The 17,911-nt window shown below is 46.1% G+C and overlaps 1 protein-coding gene across 1 annotated transcript in view; it reads left to right on the top strand.

Moving 5' to 3' along the window:
• The first annotated feature begins 7,639 nt into the window (after window positions 1-7,639).
• Window positions 7,640-17,911, top strand: part of LOC114682147 (thrombospondin-4) — a 33,395-nt gene continuing 23,123 nt past the window's right edge. Inside the window, 8 exon segments of the mRNA XM_037202025.1 lie at window positions 7,640-7,678; window positions 8,778-8,921; window positions 14,344-14,452; window positions 15,055-15,137; window positions 15,451-15,502; window positions 15,739-15,941; window positions 17,319-17,423; window positions 17,495-17,569. Coding sequence (XP_037057920.1) covers window positions 7,640-7,678; window positions 8,778-8,921; window positions 14,344-14,452; window positions 15,055-15,137; window positions 15,451-15,502; window positions 15,739-15,941; window positions 17,319-17,423; window positions 17,495-17,569 — 810 coding nt within the window.

Here is a 17,911-nt window from a genome sequence, read left to right as displayed (position 1 = left end):
GGGGGAGGGGTGTTTTGCTGGTCTTACAGGAGCCCCGCACACCTCAAGTGACAGGGAAGAATGAACAATTTTCAGCCTGATTCACCTCAGTGCGCACATGTATCTCACTGCGGTCTGGCATGTTTCCCTGTCAAAGGAGTTTCTATTGACACTGAGAAAGGTCTCCCAGAGGAAAAGGTTGTGGATTTTCACCCTCTTCCTTTTCACCCAAGCCCGGGGACAACACCTGGTCCTGTTTATTAAGGAATGTGACAGACACATATTTTGCTGGCTGCTTTGTGCATTTCTAAACAAAAGGACTGGGTTTTATATTTGTTTCAGCTTGCTTTATGAGTAGACCCTTCTTAGTGTTTCAGAGTGTCTCTTAGTTGTATTCATGCTTGAACTCTTAAAACTGAGGGCTAAGGAAAGTCTTTGCTTGCACAGACTGGGAGAGTTTAAGCAGAAAGGGGTGGGCTGTAACCCTTTTTTTAAAGCTAACTTTTTGCTCCTCTCTTCCCTTCTCCCACACACCCTTCCATGGGCTTCCTTGGTCTGCCCCTGGGTGAGTTTCAGGTGATGTGAGATTTCAGGTAAACGGAGTCTGGGACATGATAAGCAGATAGGTCAGCCCTTCCTGCCCTTTTTCCCTGTTCCCTTCCACGCTAAGAGGTAACTTAGCCACCTCTTTGCCTCCCATGAGCCAGCTCCATTAGCCTCACATCAACAACTGAACTTGTTGCTGGCTTTGCAGCTATTTCGGGAAAGACCTTTCTTCCTGCTCAGTTCAGCAGAACGAAAGGTGCTCTTAGCTTTCCCTACACCCGCATCTCTCCGCTGCTTCTAAGATGGCCAGGCTGTGTGGATCATCATGCCAGGGGACACAGGAAGCCACCCCTCCAGAACTGACTCTTCCCATTTACTCTCAAAGCCAAAGAAACACTAGATCCATGGCACAGACAGAAATGAGTGGAGGCTTGTTACTGTTTCCTCTGAAGAGACACCAGCGATACCATGCAGCTGTAAGTTCCAGATGGTCAAACGTTTTAGCGAAAAGACGAGGTAGCTGATTAAAACCTCCTCTTATTCGTTTTCCAGTGTGGCAGATTGAACCTAAGGTCTCACGTGTGTTAAGCAAAGCACCGTGCCAATAAGCTCCATTCCAGCCCTCCTCTTACGGTGTGGACGTTAAATGTTCCTTAGAGGCTCACGTGCTAAAGCGTGTGTCACTGGAAGAGTATTACATGGCTGAGGAAGTCGGGTCACTGGGGGCGTTCCCTGGAAGGGACATGGGGACTCCGGACTTCTGTTTTTCTCTCTTTTATGGCTGCCACAAAGGGATTAATTTTTGCCCACCGTGTGCTGCCCATAACGGTGTTGTGCCCATGGACCTCTACAGCTGTGAGCCAAATAGATGTTCTTCTTTTGAGTTGTTGACTTCAGGAATTTTGTCACAGCAAAGGAAAGCTGACTGGCACACCTCCTCACCCTCCTGCCTGTTAAAAAAAGATAAGTGATTCTTAGAAAAATATGAGCAAAAAACAACAACAACAAAAAAGTTCTGAGAGAATCCAGAAATGAGAACTCTCAGAAAGCAAAGAGGTATTATATGAGTATTAAAGCTTGGAGAGTTAAAGACGCATCTAGAATTGTTTCTCTAGAACAACGGGGAAAGTGCACATATTTTCCATCACTGCCAAAGTGATGCAAAGTTCTGGGAAGGAGCAGCCGTCGTAATGAACTGCCACAGTAGAGGAGAATCAGTGAGTCCCTCCAGTCCAAGGAGAAGAGGTGGCGTGTGGCTGTGACCTCTCAGTGGGCAGTGTGATGGTAGCCTTGCGGACATAGTTTATGATGCACGGAGAATGATCTCCCTGCGTGGTGATCTCCAGGCATACCTCAGCTGGGCTGAGGCTCAGCTGGCCTCCTTTTCTGTTAGTTTGCAAAGCAAACAGTCCATGCTCGGAAGAAATTGAAAATGCATTTCTACTGACTTAAAACACCTGAGTAGGAAATGAAACCCCCCTCCTCCTCCAGTGGACCTGAGTGAGTTTTAGCCAGGTATGGAAACAACTGCTCAGATGGTATTGAGGAACAGGACTAGGTCCTCTTCCTAGATGAACTCCTGGACTAACCCGAAGTTCGTGTGACTAAGGATGACTGCAGAAGAGCTCGTCAGTGAGCCCTTCACCCCAGTTCTCTCCCTCTCCAAATCACCCCACCCACTGCCATTTCACTACTGCTCACAAAGTAGTTTGGGTCAAGGTACACCCAACCACAGAGACCTGTAGTGGCCCCCACTCCAAAATGAATAAGGTGGAATTGTCTTGCCTTTCCAGGCTCTACACTGTAGGGTCTAAACACAACCCTCAACTACACTCCCCAATTTGTGCCTCACTGCGGGATTCTCTGCAGCCTGTGCTTCAGCTGGAAAGAGCAGCCATCACACTCGGGGCCCTCTCTTGCTGTCTTTCTTTCTCTGTTCTTCTGCCCTCTGCTCTTCCCACTACATGTCCTGCACCATCTCCCCATCCCAAAATCTTATACATTGAAGACCCTTCTAAAAACCATCTCATGGGTTCCTTTATATGACTTTATGCTTTCCGACCAACAGAGGTACTGATTGTACACTGCTTAGTACTGCTTAGTACTTTAATTGCTCGCAAGTCTCTCCAGTAGGTTATGAGCTCTTTCTCGGCAGAGCTAAGACACCCCTTCCCTGTTTTTGTACTAACATGTCCCTTTGTATATATTACAGCAGGACTGGGAAGGTAAAACTGATTCCATATGTGCAAAGCTGAATAAAATAAATGGTGACACACCATTTTGTGGAAATTATGGAATTACAGTGTCTGGTACATGTAAATTGCTTGAAACAAATATTTAATGATTGCACGTGGGAGAACTTTTGCATACAAGAAGATACAGGTAGTGTTTCTGGTACAAATGACCTGTCAAGTTCTTAGTCACACAGGTGGTGAGATCTTTCTATAAATGAGTATTTTATAGAAAACCATGTGCTTGGATATATTGAAGCCATTCTGGTATCTGACATGGAGACAATTTTCTTGTTAGCATCCCAGATTTGGGTCCTGGTTAAAATCCTGCCAACTGGTCACCATGGCATCTGTGTAACCGTCAGCACAGTTATCATCTTCTACAGCAAGGGTGATAATAGTCATCTCAGAATGACCCCCAAAATGGAAGTGTGTGCTGAACCCCATTAGCCTATGGGGTTCAATAAAAAAAAGCTTCAGGTTCTTAAATAGGGATGGATGGGTGGGTGGATGGATGGGTGGATGGATGGATGGGTGGATGGGTGGATGGGTGGATGGGTGGGTGGGTGGATGGATGGATGGGTGGATGGTGTGGATGGATGGATGGGTAGATGGTGGATGGGTGGATGGATGGATGGGTGGATGGGTGATGGATGGATGGTGGATGGTGGGTGGATGGATGGATGGATGGATGGATGGTGGATGGGTGGTGGATGGATGGGGGAATGAATGAATGGTTGGGACAGATGTCTGCTATTTAGCCAACCATCTTCCAAAGACAACATCTTGCCTTGCTGAAAACCTTTCCTGTGAGAGAAAGACAATGGAAAGAATCGTTCCCTTGGTCTTCATTTGGCTTCACCCAGAGCAACTTGATGTGTTGAAATGAAAGGTACCCGGGAAGCTGCTACCGTGACTAGAGTCAATCATACTCCTCAGCCTAAGGATAGGAAGGATCCAGTGGCTCAGGGTAGAAGTTCTGAAACCTGCAGGCTAAAGACAAGTCCAGCATGAGGGAGGAGGAAGAGAACTTTAGAAAGCAGCATTCCAGACCCAGGAATGAATGGGGGAAATGGGAGGTTTTAAATGCTAGTGATAACTGCCCTGGACTTGTCACAATATGCCAAGACTGGAAAAGGCCTAACACTCATTGTCCCTTTTACATTTCAAAACATGTCTGAGTTCAGTTTTAGCATGGCCACATGCAAAAGGTAGAAGATTTAAGAGGAAAAAAAAAAACCTTTACAAAACTAAAATAATTAGAAAAGGCTAAAATTTAACTGGGTTGATATTATTGATTTGCACATTGAATCGAAAGGCAGTATTTGTGCTATGTTCAGAACAAAGAAGAAGAAGGAAGGGATAAGCCCAATGTCAGGAAACATTATTCAAGATTAACAGATGTCTGAGATCAGCTGAAGTTGGCTTTTTTGCTTCTGTCTTACTCAGCAGAAATGTTCTTCAAACAGTCGAGAATGGTTAAAACTGATTTAAACAAACAAAACACACACACACACACACACACACACACACACCATCCATCCTGGACATGCGGGCGCATGCCAACCATACCAGCTCTTCTGTAAGCTGAGACAGGAGGATCAAAAATGAGTTCAAAGCCAGCATGGGCTACAGAGTGAGTCACAGGCTAGCCTGGGCTCTTTAGTGAAACCCTGTCTCAAAATAAAAAGTAGAAACGAGGGCTGGAGATGAAGCTCATGGTGGGATGCTTTCCTAGCCTGGGCTCAGCTCCCAGCACCACCAACAAACGACTCTGAGAAAGGGGGAGTCGTTGCTCCCATTGCTGTGCTCCCATTGCTGTGCTCCCATGGCTGTGCTCCCATGGCTGTGCTCCCATGGCTGTGCTCCCGTCGCTGTGCTCCCATGGCTGTGCTCCCGTCGCTGTGCTCCCATTGCTGTGCGCCCCCTGGTGGCCCTGCCAGCATCCAGTGTGTAGTTCTAATCCAATGGTCACACAGCCAGCCAGCCCTGTTTAAACTGAATGAGTCACAAAACAAAACCGAAACTCCTGACTCTGGAAAAGGGACGGCGGTAACAAGGGAAGTTGACAGGTGGGAGGTGGGACAGGCAGTAATCAGAATACATGGGTGCACTGAGTCCTGAGCAGAATAACAGTCCCCTCAACAAACTTAGTTGTCCATATCCAGGCTGGCTACATATTGGGGTATTCAGTAAAGAAAGTGGTAGCGTAGCCACTGTTGCTAATGTTTAGACATCACAGGAAGCAGACTGGAGTATGCTCTTCCTTTTACAAAAAGATCCTAAAAGCCTCAGACTGATGAGCTTTAGAACAATCCTTGACATTTTCTATTATTATTATTCATGTACTTTAGGGTTGCCTAGAAAACAAATCTGGGGTTTTAAAACACAAAACAGGGCTGGCAAGGATAAGACATGGTGAGCTTTCTCTTTTTTACAACAATTTCCAAGGTGAGAGCTCAAATAGGCATTGTGAGGATGCCATAGCTTGACTTTAGAAGAAAAATTCATAAGTCTCTCATTTGCTTTTCCAAACGATATAAAAAGGAATATGCCAGAAGACAACTGGGTTAGATAAACCACCTTACAGCCAAGAATCAACACAGTGCCTTAAGTAACAATAGTACTTTATTGCATAAAGCAGGGAAGCAGAATTGAATACATTGAATGCCATCAACATTTGCCAGACGGCACAGTGGCCACGGTCAATCAGATTAAATTGAATAAGTACAAGCGTAAAATCTGTTCTCTGGGAGTGAAAAGTGAATTGTCGACTGCAGAATTTGAGAGAGCTGACCAAAGCGTCCTCCTCGACATCACTGGATGCTGAGCACCACACTGGATACATAATAGAGGTGCAAAACATTTGCTGAATGAAGGATCTGTCAGATACTGTGATGCAACTTTTTAAAATTTTCTTTCTTTATTATTTTATGCATATGAATGTTTTGCTTGCATGCATGTCTATGCACCATGTATGTACACGTCCATGCACAATTTGCATGCCTGGTGCCCGTGGAGGCCAAAAGAGGGAGTTGGATTCTCTGAACTAAAATTACAGACAGTTGTGACCCAACATGTGGGTGCTAGGAATTGAACCCAGGTCCTCTGGAAGGGCAGCCATTGTTCTGAGCCATCTCTCTAGACCTGTAAACTATTTTTAAAAGGCTTTTAAGACTTTGGTTTTCCAGCTGGGCAGTGGTGGTGGACACCTTTAATCCCAGCACTTGGGAGGCAGAGGCAGGCAGATCTCTGTGAGTTCAAGGCCAACCTGGGCTACAGAGTGAGTTCCAGGAAAGGCGCAAAGCTACACAGAGAAACCCTGTCTCAAAAAAAAACAAAAAACAAAACAAAACAAAAAAAAACTTTGGTTTTCCTTAATGTATATTTGTGGCTGGACTACTTGAATTAATAGAGCCACATCCATGCTGCTGCATTTCATCTTGGACACTGTCCAATCAGAGCCTCCCTCAAGAAGAGAAGCATCTGTTTAGGACACACACACACACACACACACACACACACACACACACACACACACACACACTTTTTTAAAATCATGTCCAAGTTGAAAAGTTAAAGGAAATAGAAAAATAAGGAGCCAGACAGAAGACAGGAGAGATGTGAAAATGTTTGAAGAAAATTGTTTGACATGGGGATCAGACTAAACTTGTTCTGGCCCTGAAAAATAAGATTAGAACCCACCGGTGGGACTTACTCGCTCTGTACTAGGAAAATTGTGGCGAGCTATCCAAAAGCTACGTGCATTTCTCTGGGAAGTAATGAGTTCCCTGTGGCCAGAACTGTACAGTGGCAGCTGCACTTTTATTGAAGGGATTTGTCAAGAGAGAGATGAAGTGGATGAGTTGTCCTGTTAATATTCTGAGATTGTGCAGATCTAGGAAGGGCCGCAGGCTGCTGAAGCCATTGCTTTGTAACTGTCCTAGAGCACGACCTTTGGGCTCTGTGCCCCTCACAACTTTGTCACTGACGAGTACTATCATGACTCTCATAACCTTTCAGAATAACTCCCTCCTCCGGCACTTTGCATAATCGCCGGGCCTCCCTCTCCCTAGTGGTTTCTCTGTCTTCCCTCTACCCACCCTCTGTAAACCTTACATATGTGAAAACTGATCTAAAGAGCCTTTTGAAACAGGGCTGCATTTGCCATGGTCACACAGAGAATTGTTAGGAAAAAGTTACTTGGTGTAGCTGAAGATTTCTCTGGTCCTGCCCAGCCCCACAGACCCCGCAGCTGCTTATAAAATAATCACTCAAAAGCTTGTATTAATTAGCCGGGCGGTGATGGAGCACGCCTTTAATCTCAGCACTGGGAGGCAGAGGCAGGCAGATCTCTGTGAGTTCGAGGCCAGCCTGGTCTACCAAGTGAGTTCCAGGAAAGGCGCAAAGCTACACAGAGAAACCCTGTCTTGAAAAACCAAAAAAAAAAAAAAAAAAAAAAAAAAAAAAAGCTTGTATTAATTAAAACTGCTTGATCATTAGCTCAGGCTAACTACTGTCTAGCTCTTACACTTAAACTCAGCCCATTTCTGTTCATCTATATGTCGCCACGTTTTCCATGGCTTTACCTGTGTGCCATTACATGCTGCTCCCTGGATGGCAGGCTGGTGTCTACTGACTCAGCCTTCCACTTTCCACAATTCTCCTTGTCTGTTTATCCTACCTATACTTCCTGCCTGGCTACTGGCCAGTCAGCATTTTATTTATCAACCAATCAGAGCGACACAATCACAGCCTACAGAAAGACATTCCCCATCAATTTGGTGATTTCCTTTTGTATGGAACGCCAAAGTATAGAAGTTACCCATGACCGTTACATAGCCGTTAAAAATAAATCAGCAAAGACAAACAGGAGTTCTACCATGGAGGACGATGATAGCGAGGAGCCGTCTTTAAAATGTGTAATGACTTTAAAAGATGACCCAAGCTGCCAACGATGGTTTTCATCTGAGACTTCAAAGTACTGAGGAGTAAGGTCATTTGCTGTTTATGCTGCCTCCCCGAGCGCCTGCAGACCAGGTCGCTCTCGACTCTCTGCCCAGGCCCACAAGATCCTATCATGTCTAGGTTTTTAAAGCTGGCACTCAGCCTCATTACTTTAAAAGTCGGTAAGCGACAGCATTTTTTACTACAAGGTCCATTTCTTCAAAAGCACTTTTTTGAACAATTCCTTCCCAAATGTAGCAGAACTTCAAATCCTTCTCTCTTAGGCTTGGTTCGATGGTTTTGTTTTCCTTACAAGCCACAGAAATGGCATCTCATCAGGCTGTGTCACCTGGTACACAGGCAAGCAAACATAAGCTCGTGTCGTCAGATCAGGCCCCAGACTGTGACGGTCACAAACAGACTAAGCTTAGACAGCAGAGTCCTCCACATTTTTTAGGAGGTGTGATTGTGGGTGACAGCAAACAGCTGTCCGGATCCTTTCAGATACGGAGAATATGAAGAAGAATAGACTTGGCCGTGTGGAAAGAAATTAAGGTGATGGTCAGACTGGGGCCTGTCCTGGATAAGGAGTTTAGAATTAACCAGAAACCACTAGCAGCTATTGGAGGGCTTCATCTGCTCATCACTGTGCTTGCTTTAGAAAGGCAAGACCTGGGCTGGAGAGGTGGCTCAGTGTTATGAGCACTTATTCTCACAGAGGCCCTGGATTCTGTTCTCAGCATCCAACTGGCAGCTCTCAACTGTCCCTAGCTCGAGTTTGAGGCCATCTGACACCCTCTTCTGACCTCTGCCTACACCACACACAAATGTAAACACACATAACATACATCCCTGCAAAGCCTTCATACAAATATATATAAAATTATTAAACATACAAATAGGCAAGAATTCTGATCAGAAGGATCAGAAAACGCAGGCTTCCCATCCCCAAACTGTTCAAAATGGACCAATGCTGAGGGGTGAGGCAGAGGTCTCACAGAGGAACTCAGAGAAACAGCAGATAGCGGCGGCAGAGGCCACTTGCCACAGGGGCATCTGTCGGCCTCCTTCCAGGCCAGCTCGCGGTTGTCCTTTGCATCAGACCACACGATTAGTGAACACCAGGCTGGCTTGCTGGGCCTGGGAGCTGCTGGAGCTGCAGCTGGAGAAACAGAACTGGACCCAGGAAACATTCCCCAGAGCACTGACCGGGCAGAGGTGTGGTGTTCTGGGGTCAGGGGCTGGCTTCCGGATGCCGGGAGCGCTGAGAAGAGGGAGCATCTGTGTTCTCTGCCTCCGGGGATGTCAGGAGCACCCACCCAGAGGCTGCAAGGTCTCTGGGGACAAAACTCACGACTGCTTTGAGGGTCTCTGTGACTGATGAGGACAAGATGGCTTTCTCAGCACACATCTGATTGCCTTCTGGGTGGGCTAAGGGCTCAGAAGATATGATATAAAAGTATGAGGCAGGGAAGTGAGGAGGGAAGTGAGGAATTTGCCATAAAAGAGAAAAATGAAAAATGAAAGTCATAAGAAACAAAAATTATTGATCAGAATGAAGAATGGTAAATGTCAAGGCACTCGATTTTTCTAACAGACACTGTGAAAGTTTCAACACACACACACACACACATACACACACACATACACACACATACACACACACATACACATACACACACATAAACACACACACAATACACACACATACACACACCATACACATACACACACACATAAACACACACACATACACACACATACACATACACACACATACACACACACATACACACACACATACACACACACATAAAACACACAACACATACATCACACACAACACACACATACACACACACATACACACACACACATACAACACACACATACACACACACACACACACACACACACACAGCCTCCTCTCCCCCTTCATCACAAGTCCTAGGCACTTGGGGAAATATGTCATTTGTGAGACGTTGGTGCATAGGCACAGAAAACACAAGACTTCGGAATACAGCGCTCGTTCAGGAGGGTCTGAGCACACAGGCAGGGTTTGCTGTGGGCTAGGACTGGGAAGGGCCACTCTGCCAGCTTTTATGTGGAAAGCTTTAAATGAAAGTCATTTAATTGTTCTTTGAAAGTTCGTATTCACAGCATCTACCCCACGGGTACTGTTTATAAAACACCATTCAGCCAGTCAGTTGTGAAAATAAACCATGACCCGTGTGCGCTGCAGGGATCTGTGAAAAGTGGCATTGTGCCCAAATGATGTTCCCTTTGAAATCCAGAGAAATCTTAGTTTGGGGAGGAAAGTCAAGAGTATTGGTTTTAACTCTGTGTTTGAAACGAAATGACTATCTTCTTAAGCCGTGAATACAGGGAGACGTGTGGTTTTAACTCGAGTGATGGTGTGTTGGCTAAAAGTGTGTATGACCTAATTCAAGTTTAATAGACAGATGGTATTTTATTGGCTTGTAAAATGCCAGGTAGTTGCAAACTGTTCTAAGTAGTAAAGTAATTGGGGTTTAAAAAAAATTGAAGAGGTGCTTACGTTTGCTCTTAATTTCTTCCTCTCTTAGTTACTGTATATAGCTCCAGCTCCCAGCCATGCAGCCAGTACTTTAAACTTGTGATAAAGTTCCTAGTAGATAAAGAGGTAAAGATTCTGTTGCAGACAAGATTAGAAATCAAACTTCATTCTTTTCTCAGGGGGAATGACTCAACACCACTAATCCCCAAACTCAAGAGGAAAGAGAGAGAAGGTCGAGAGAAGGGACGGAGAATGTCTCCTCATGTATTTTACAGTCACCATCTAATGTCTCCTCACACGATGTTTATTGCATTTATTAAGCCTTATCAATACTTCAGGAAAGTTAGCATTGAGCTGCCATGGAAGGTCCAGGTCTTACAAGTTTTCTTCTCTGACAGGATGCACATAGCGTGACCACACGGACATAAGAAAGCTCTGTCAGACCCCTGCCCTCCCCATCTGTATGTCACAGAACAGGATGCCAGTTCTGTCCCTCTCCCCACACAGCTGTCAAACAGAAAAGCAAAGCTAGCAGAGTTGGGAGGAGCAAGACGTTGGACCTAGAAAGTTTACTGTGGCAAAGCCTTAAAATATACCATTTCTTTGGCAGCATGGCGACACAACAGTTCGTTGGCTAGCTGGCCTCTGTGGCAGCTCTAGGTTGGCATTTCCAGGCTGCTGAGGAGGCACTTGAGGAAAGACACACATATCAACAGCAACAGAGGTTTAAATATGTGTGCTAGCTTCCAGTTTTCAATTTTAATACAAATGTATTGCATTTGGGGATGTGTGTGTGTGTTGTTGTGTGTGTGTGTGTGTGTTGTGTGTGTGTGCCTGAAAGTATCTTGGCAGGTTCATCAAGCCTTGAAACAAATCATTTTGGTCTTTCTAGCCAAAACTGAGCCAACGACTTCCACTCACAAACGGCTTGGCTTTCGGATCAGATTTTAGTTCAGGTCCTAATACATCCGCTCCGGCAACAATGGCGTCAAAAAAGCAGAGCTAAAAGCCAGAAAATTTTAAATTCCCTGAGTCCTTAGTTGGTGTGTATAATAAAGACAGAGAGCTTTGCACCTGAGGGGACAGAAAACAAGTCATGGTCGTGAGTCTCTTTTCTAGACTGTGAGGGATGGTTGATGAGGGACAGAGCTGCATCGAAAACGTGGTGTGAAATATGCTTACAAGGCCCAGCTGTGCCCTGGAGCGTACCGCACTGGGGCTCTGATTTCAGTCCGTCAGCTTACAATGACCTGAGCGAGCTCCTCCCTTGTCTAAGCTGCACTTGCTGCCCCAATGCTTACGCTAGTTTCATAGCGTTGCCCTCCGAAATTAAAGCAACTGAGAACAGCACTCACATCCCGATGTGCTCAGCGTACTCGTGCTTGGTGAATGCATGCCTTTAAGGGATGTTCACGAATTTTATCTGACTTTTGGATGGGGAGGCTCTGTCTATTCATTAGAGTTGTGTTTATTCCTGGATGTGCTAGCATTCTATGTTTTTCCATCTTCACAAAACATCCCCAGGAGGAAGGTAGGTCACCTAATAGTACTGTGTCATACCAAGGATAGTAGCTGGCACAACAAAAGGTAATAAACCAACATTTGTTTACAACCCACGTTGTTTCCAGTGGCCAGCCCTGTGACCAGAAGGTCGCGTAGCCCAGAACAACCTTCCTTCCTCTCATTATGTCTTTGCTCCATTTTTGCTCCAGCCATCCTCGTTACCTGAAGGATGATGGAAGATCCATTTGGTGGTTTTCAACAACTTGCAGCTGGCTGATGGGAGCGCCACCAGGATTCTCCTGAGACTGAGCAATTTGCAGAAGGGGCTGGCTCCATAGAACTCTACCTGGACTGTGCCCAGGTGGATTCCATGCACAACCTCCCCAGAGCCTTTTCTGGCCTTACCAGAACCCGGAGTCCATTGAACTGAGGACATTCCAGAGGAAGCCAAGGTAGGAACCACAAACAATTCTCAAGATGGAAAATGGGCTTCCATGGCCTCAGTACAAAGGCCTATGGTAAAGAAGATGTATTAGCTCATTGCTGTCGGCCCAATGCTGTGTATTTAGAGTCACTTGGGAATTGCAAAACATTTGTTAGCTACCCGCCACACCAAGACAAATTAAATCAGAATCTGAAGCTCTGGTGACTAGGCATCAATATTTTTAAAAAATTCATATTTTATAGGAAATCAAAATTGAGAACTTCTGTTTCTAGTTAAATAAATAGGTTCTTTGGAGTTGGCTTTTCAAACAATTGTAAAGTTTAAAAGGAGTAGCTAAAATTAAGTAAATTATCTTTGTCTAGTAGGATCATGTATTTTCACTCCTTTTTAAATGTTGTTATTTACTATTTTAATGCAAATAACAAAGAACGGTTGAGAACTGCCAAGCACAAGAAGCATTTCCCCCACACACAGATACTGGCAAACCATTTGCTAGCAAAGATGAGTTTAAGGACGCCTCTGTTTCAATGAAGTCTCAAAAAATTCCCATCAACCCTGTCTTCTCTTTATGCCATGTTGGTGGAGATTTCCAATGTCCTGTCACCGAACCTGCCATGGAAACCGCCACGTTTCTTTTCGCTTTGTTTACTGTGAGATGCTGTGATTCCTATGAAGAACTGGGGTAGTTTTTGTCCTTTGTGATCATTTATATCTGGTCACAGCTCTCGAGTTTCATCTGGTAGAGGAAGGAGCGTCAGCATCAATGCTGTGGTCTCCTGGGCCTCCACGCTCGTTCTCCACTTCTGTGTGGTTGGTTTATTATATGTGCTTTAGTCTCAAGCTGTCTATGCCCACCCTACAAGGAGGAGGGAGAAGCGATGGTTTCCATCACTAGCAGGAAGGACTTTGGTGTCGTTTTAGGATGGTGATACGGAAACTCTAAAACTGACCTTAGCTCTCTTGTCAGTGTGTGCTGGGAAGCAGTGTTAAGCAGAAATTCCAAGAAAGTTGAAATCTAGGGGGCATTTGGGTTTTGTTTTGATTTTTGGGAAGTTATAAAGAGATTTTTTAAAATTCATATAGAGGTGGCAACTAGTGGCTAGAAAGAAAGGATTGACTTAATTTACAAGGGGCCCAAATCACCCAACAGTGAATGACAGCCAGAAGTTCTACCACTGAGCATCTTAGAAGTTGATGTCTATAATCAAATCAGATGCTAAAGTCAGGGCTCAGCACCACAGGTCACCACAGGCTATACTCTGAATTTTCCCAAAAGTCCGGCCTTCTTAGACCGTCCCAGGGACCTTAGAACCCTGGTCCTCATGGCCACAAACTATCAGTTAGTCAGAAAACTGACTTGTTGTAGACATCTAGGAACCATAGAAATCAGAACTACCTGAAATCCTGCCTCCGTGGACCACCCAGTCTGACATCCAACACAAAACTTGTTGCTGGGTTGAATAAATCTGGACAAACTTTAAAGTCAGAATTCCTCTGAAGATGCTTAATTTCCAAAATGACGATGATCGTGTCACATTAGAAGCTAACATGGACTTTCTGTCATCATATCGATGCACAAGAAAGAGTCAGGAGACTGACTTGTGACCATCAAGGAGAGACCGACAAAAGAAACGAGACAACACAGTGACAAGTTCCTGATGATCACAGAATATAACACAGTGACAAGTACCTGATGATCACAAAATATAACATTACTCATTCCTGTGGCCCAAGAAAATCAGAAGCTTGTTGTAACAACCTGGAGCCAAGGCACCCTAAGAGCAACACTGCTTCAAACTGAATCATTATTTTACTGTAATCTAAATTCCATAAGCAAAATCCAGGCAGTCCTTGAGAGAGGTTCCTGCCACAGAATAGCGTGTTTACTGTGATGGAAAACACCTGTTCAGATGCCAGGTTTTGCCTAGGCAACTGGCTACTTTCATATTTGCTTCGGTCCAAAAGGTGGGACACACAGGCTCAAGGACAAATGGGAACCTACAGAGATTACGTAAGCGCCTGTGTCCAAGCACACGGGGCTGCTCTGTTCTGGAAAGGGTGGCTCTGCAAGCACATTGGCTTTTGAACAGCGGCGGTGATCTCCGGTATGCATGCCGTGGTTTGATTTTTTTTTATTTTATTTTTCCTCCTCCTAGGACTTCTTGGAAGAGCTGAAGCTGGTGGTGCGGGGCTCGCTGTTCCAGGTGGCCAGCCTACAAGACTGTTTCCTGCAGCAGAGCGAACCCTTGGCCGCCACAAGCACAGGTGTGAGCTCTTGGGCCGCGAGCACACGCTCATCAACACAGACACATGTCAAGGCTCCCAGAGGGGCTGGGTCCCCGAACCCAGATATTTGTTGGCAGCACAGCGGCCCAGAGAATGCATCTGTACAAACCAGGCTCTTGGACGAAGCCCAGACCAAGGGATCTTTTCACTGCCTTTTATTTTTATAACTCACAAATTTGGACTAAGTAACTAGCAGCATTCGTCGCATTATTTTGTTAGACGAATTAGATAAATTACCCTAAGCTGAATTTGGATACTGCTGGGTGTTTAATAATCTCATCATAGTGATTGTCTAGGGAGCCATTTCATTCTGAATCACTTAGAAATAAATGACTGTCATCAACCGGACATGGAGGTGCATGACTGTATTCCCAGCACTCAGGAGGCTGAGGCAGGAGGATTGCCAGTTTTGACCCCAGCTTGGGCTATACAGTAAGTCCCTGTCTCAGAAAGGCCATGGACTAGAGAGATGTAACTTAGTGACAGAGTGCTTACAGAGCATGTCCCAGGCCCTTGATCCTTAGTCCTGCAGAACCAAGTGACACTGGCTGAATGTTCCTTACCTTTGGCTGTTCCTACAGGAGACTTCAATCGACAGTTCTTGGGTCAGATGACACAGTTAAACCAACTCCTTGGAGAGGTGAAGGATCTGCTGAGGCAGCAGGTGAGGAACAGAGCCCATGGCTAGTCAAGCCTGAGCATTATGACGGAACCTTCTCTGCTGGCGGAGGAGGGGCAGGCCCGCACAGGCAGGAGGGACTTAGCCCGGAGCCACACCTCACATAGCACACACAGCCCACCAGCCCGAGGGGAAAAAGGGGGCATGCTTGCCGTGAGCCTCCATGGCCAAGGCAGTGGGGAGCCATCACAGGCTCCTTGAGTGCTGTGGCAACCTTTCTTGGACGGTCATACAAGGATGCTTTCATTTTGGTTTATATCAAGTATTCCTTTGCAATCTTTTCCTTCTGTTTCTAAAGGTCAAGGAAACGTCGTTTTTGCGAAACACTATTGCTGAATGCCAGGCTTGTGGTAAGCCCTTCTGTGGTGACCGGCTCGTTCTGGGTGGGGCAGGGCAGACTCACTGAGGATCTGAAGCGAGGTCCCATGACGGCGGCTTCTGGTCATTCTGCACAAGAATTGATGTGGGGGCGGGGACGGGGAGGGAGGGCAGTTCATGAGGAAAGCCAAATGTCATTTTTTTTTTTTATCCTACATATTCCGGATGAGTTAATAAACCTCCGGATGGAACTGGTCTTGCTTTCCAGGTCCTCTCAGTTTTCAGTCCCCAACTCCAAACACACTGGTGCCCATAGCTCCTCCAGCACCCCCAACTCGCCCGCCACGCCGGTGTGACTCCAGCCCTTGCTTCCGAGGCGTCCGATGCACAGACACCAGGGATGGCTTCCAGTGCGGACCCTGCCCGGATGGTTACACGGGCAACGGCATCACCTGTTCTGATGTGGATGAGGTAACGCTCGGCTGGACAGACGAGGGCTCTCCGGGCCTCTTCCTCGCCCCTCTGGAGGAAGAGGCCATGCTGTGGACTTGGGGCCGCCTGAGTTGTCCTCGAGCTCCAAAGAACTGCTTCCTTGTGGGTGCTCGGAGTCCCTGAGGCCAGTGAGTGGCAGCAGGAAGGCGCAGCACAACGGTGGCCATGGCTGTTACTTTTCTCTGTGTTCCTAGCTTTTTCGCTTGGCCACCTCGCTACGTTGCTGTGCTTTCTACTTCCCGCTCCGACGTCTGTGTTGATCGTTTCTCTGAAGTAATCTCTATGAGAAATGTGCTCATGTGGGGAGTAAGACTCGGTATAAGGGTCCTTGGGCCAGAAGTTCCAGCTTCCTTTGGGTTTTTTTAAAATAAAAGAGCAGAGGGAATCTCACACCAAGCAGCTCTGTTAGGGAGGCTTGCGCCTAGCCCAAGCACCCACCGATGAAGTCAATGGGGGCATGCAGGCGGTACAGGCAGAGCTTTAAACGGAAGCTAGAAGACCGTCATCCAGCCCCGAGTCTGGTCAAGTAACGGTGTCCATAGCTGGTAGCAAAGCTGCCCCAAAATGTGCCTTTCCCTGTACCAGCAAGAAGAAGGCTGAACAGAGAAGTTGAGGGGAGACACCTCTCATGGGGGCCCTGCAGGCTAATGTCGGCTTGGCCGTCCAGCTCCCCCAGCAGGATGAGGTTAGGCTGGTCTCTAGGAATCCCTGAGCTGGAGACGTGATACCGCACATGTTCTACAGAACTGTATCTGGTTTTCATCTGTGAGCTGGAATTTTCCTCCTTTTTGAACAGACAGGAAATGCTCATGTTTTTTACATTAGTTAACTTTAAAAAAAAAATAGATATCAGAACCCATCTTGTAGGCAGCATCTTTTAGGTGGCCTTAGAATAGTCCTGGACTGGACAGGGCAGAGAGGCAGGCCCTCACTGAAGGATGCTGTCCAGCTGTAGAAATTCCTGCCCTGCCTCAGTTTTCCCAAAGTCTTTCTATGAAAGGGTCTCAGATGCCCTAGGAGTCATTTGAAAGCCCCCTGGCAATGGGTGCAGAGACACAGGACTTTCAAAGAGAATTGTTGGAATGCTGGGGGGCTTGTCACACGCAGAGGCAGACTGGTTAAAGACTATTTTGATGTTGACAAAGCATTGTCTGTTAACACAGTGAACAGAGCAACCCAAACTTAATGAATCAGGGATTCAACGCGTCACTATGAATTGAAATTTTTAATTTCCTTTTGTCATTTTATTTTTTGCCCCCAGAATGTAAAGGAACAAATTAGCATTTGCAAATAGACTATGGAAAGTTCCAAGTTATTTCCCCGTGGAACTAAAGACTGAACATTTTCTTTCCCCAGTGCAAATACCATCCCTGCTATCCAGGTGTGCGCTGTGTGAACTTGGCTCCAGGCTACAGATGTGAGGCCTGCCCAGTAGGGTTCACGGGGCCCATGGTGCAGGGGGTTGAGTCAACTTTGCTAAGACAAACAAGCAGGTGAGCGGAAATGGTGGCTTTATTCCTTTTTCCTTTCAGACAATCCCCCGGGTTCTCAGCATAACCCCTTACCACCTTGAGCAGCCAGGGCCTGGCGGCAGACCGTGGTATACGGTGAGCCAACAGGGAAGATGTTTGACTCATTTCTGAGGGCCTATGTCCCTAAAGTCTAGAAAGACGAAGCTGTTAAAGCTGAGGTAATAGAGCGTTGCTAGGAAAGCAGTAAATGTGGAGAGCAGATGTGCAGTGTGATTTCAAACTTACTTGTTGATAGCCTTGGACATCTTGTCCTGCGGAATAAATTGAGAACCGGAGAGGCAAAGCTCCGGGAAATTAGATCACTTTACAGAGTCGTTGTTGCCAATCAGAAGCCGTTTTAAGATGAGAGGGTTTTGAAGAGCGGAGAGAATCCCCCGAGGAAGCCTACCCTTTTCTTACATAAGCTATAAATTGCCA

The sequence above is a fragment of the Peromyscus leucopus genome, unplaced genomic scaffold, assembly GCF_004664715.2.
Source record: "Peromyscus leucopus breed LL Stock unplaced genomic scaffold, UCI_PerLeu_2.1 scaffold_931, whole genome shotgun sequence".
NCBI lineage: Eukaryota > Metazoa > Chordata > Mammalia > Rodentia > Cricetidae > Peromyscus > Peromyscus leucopus.
Note: the sequence above shows the minus strand (reverse complement) of the source record. Positions and strands in the feature narration are given on the sequence as shown.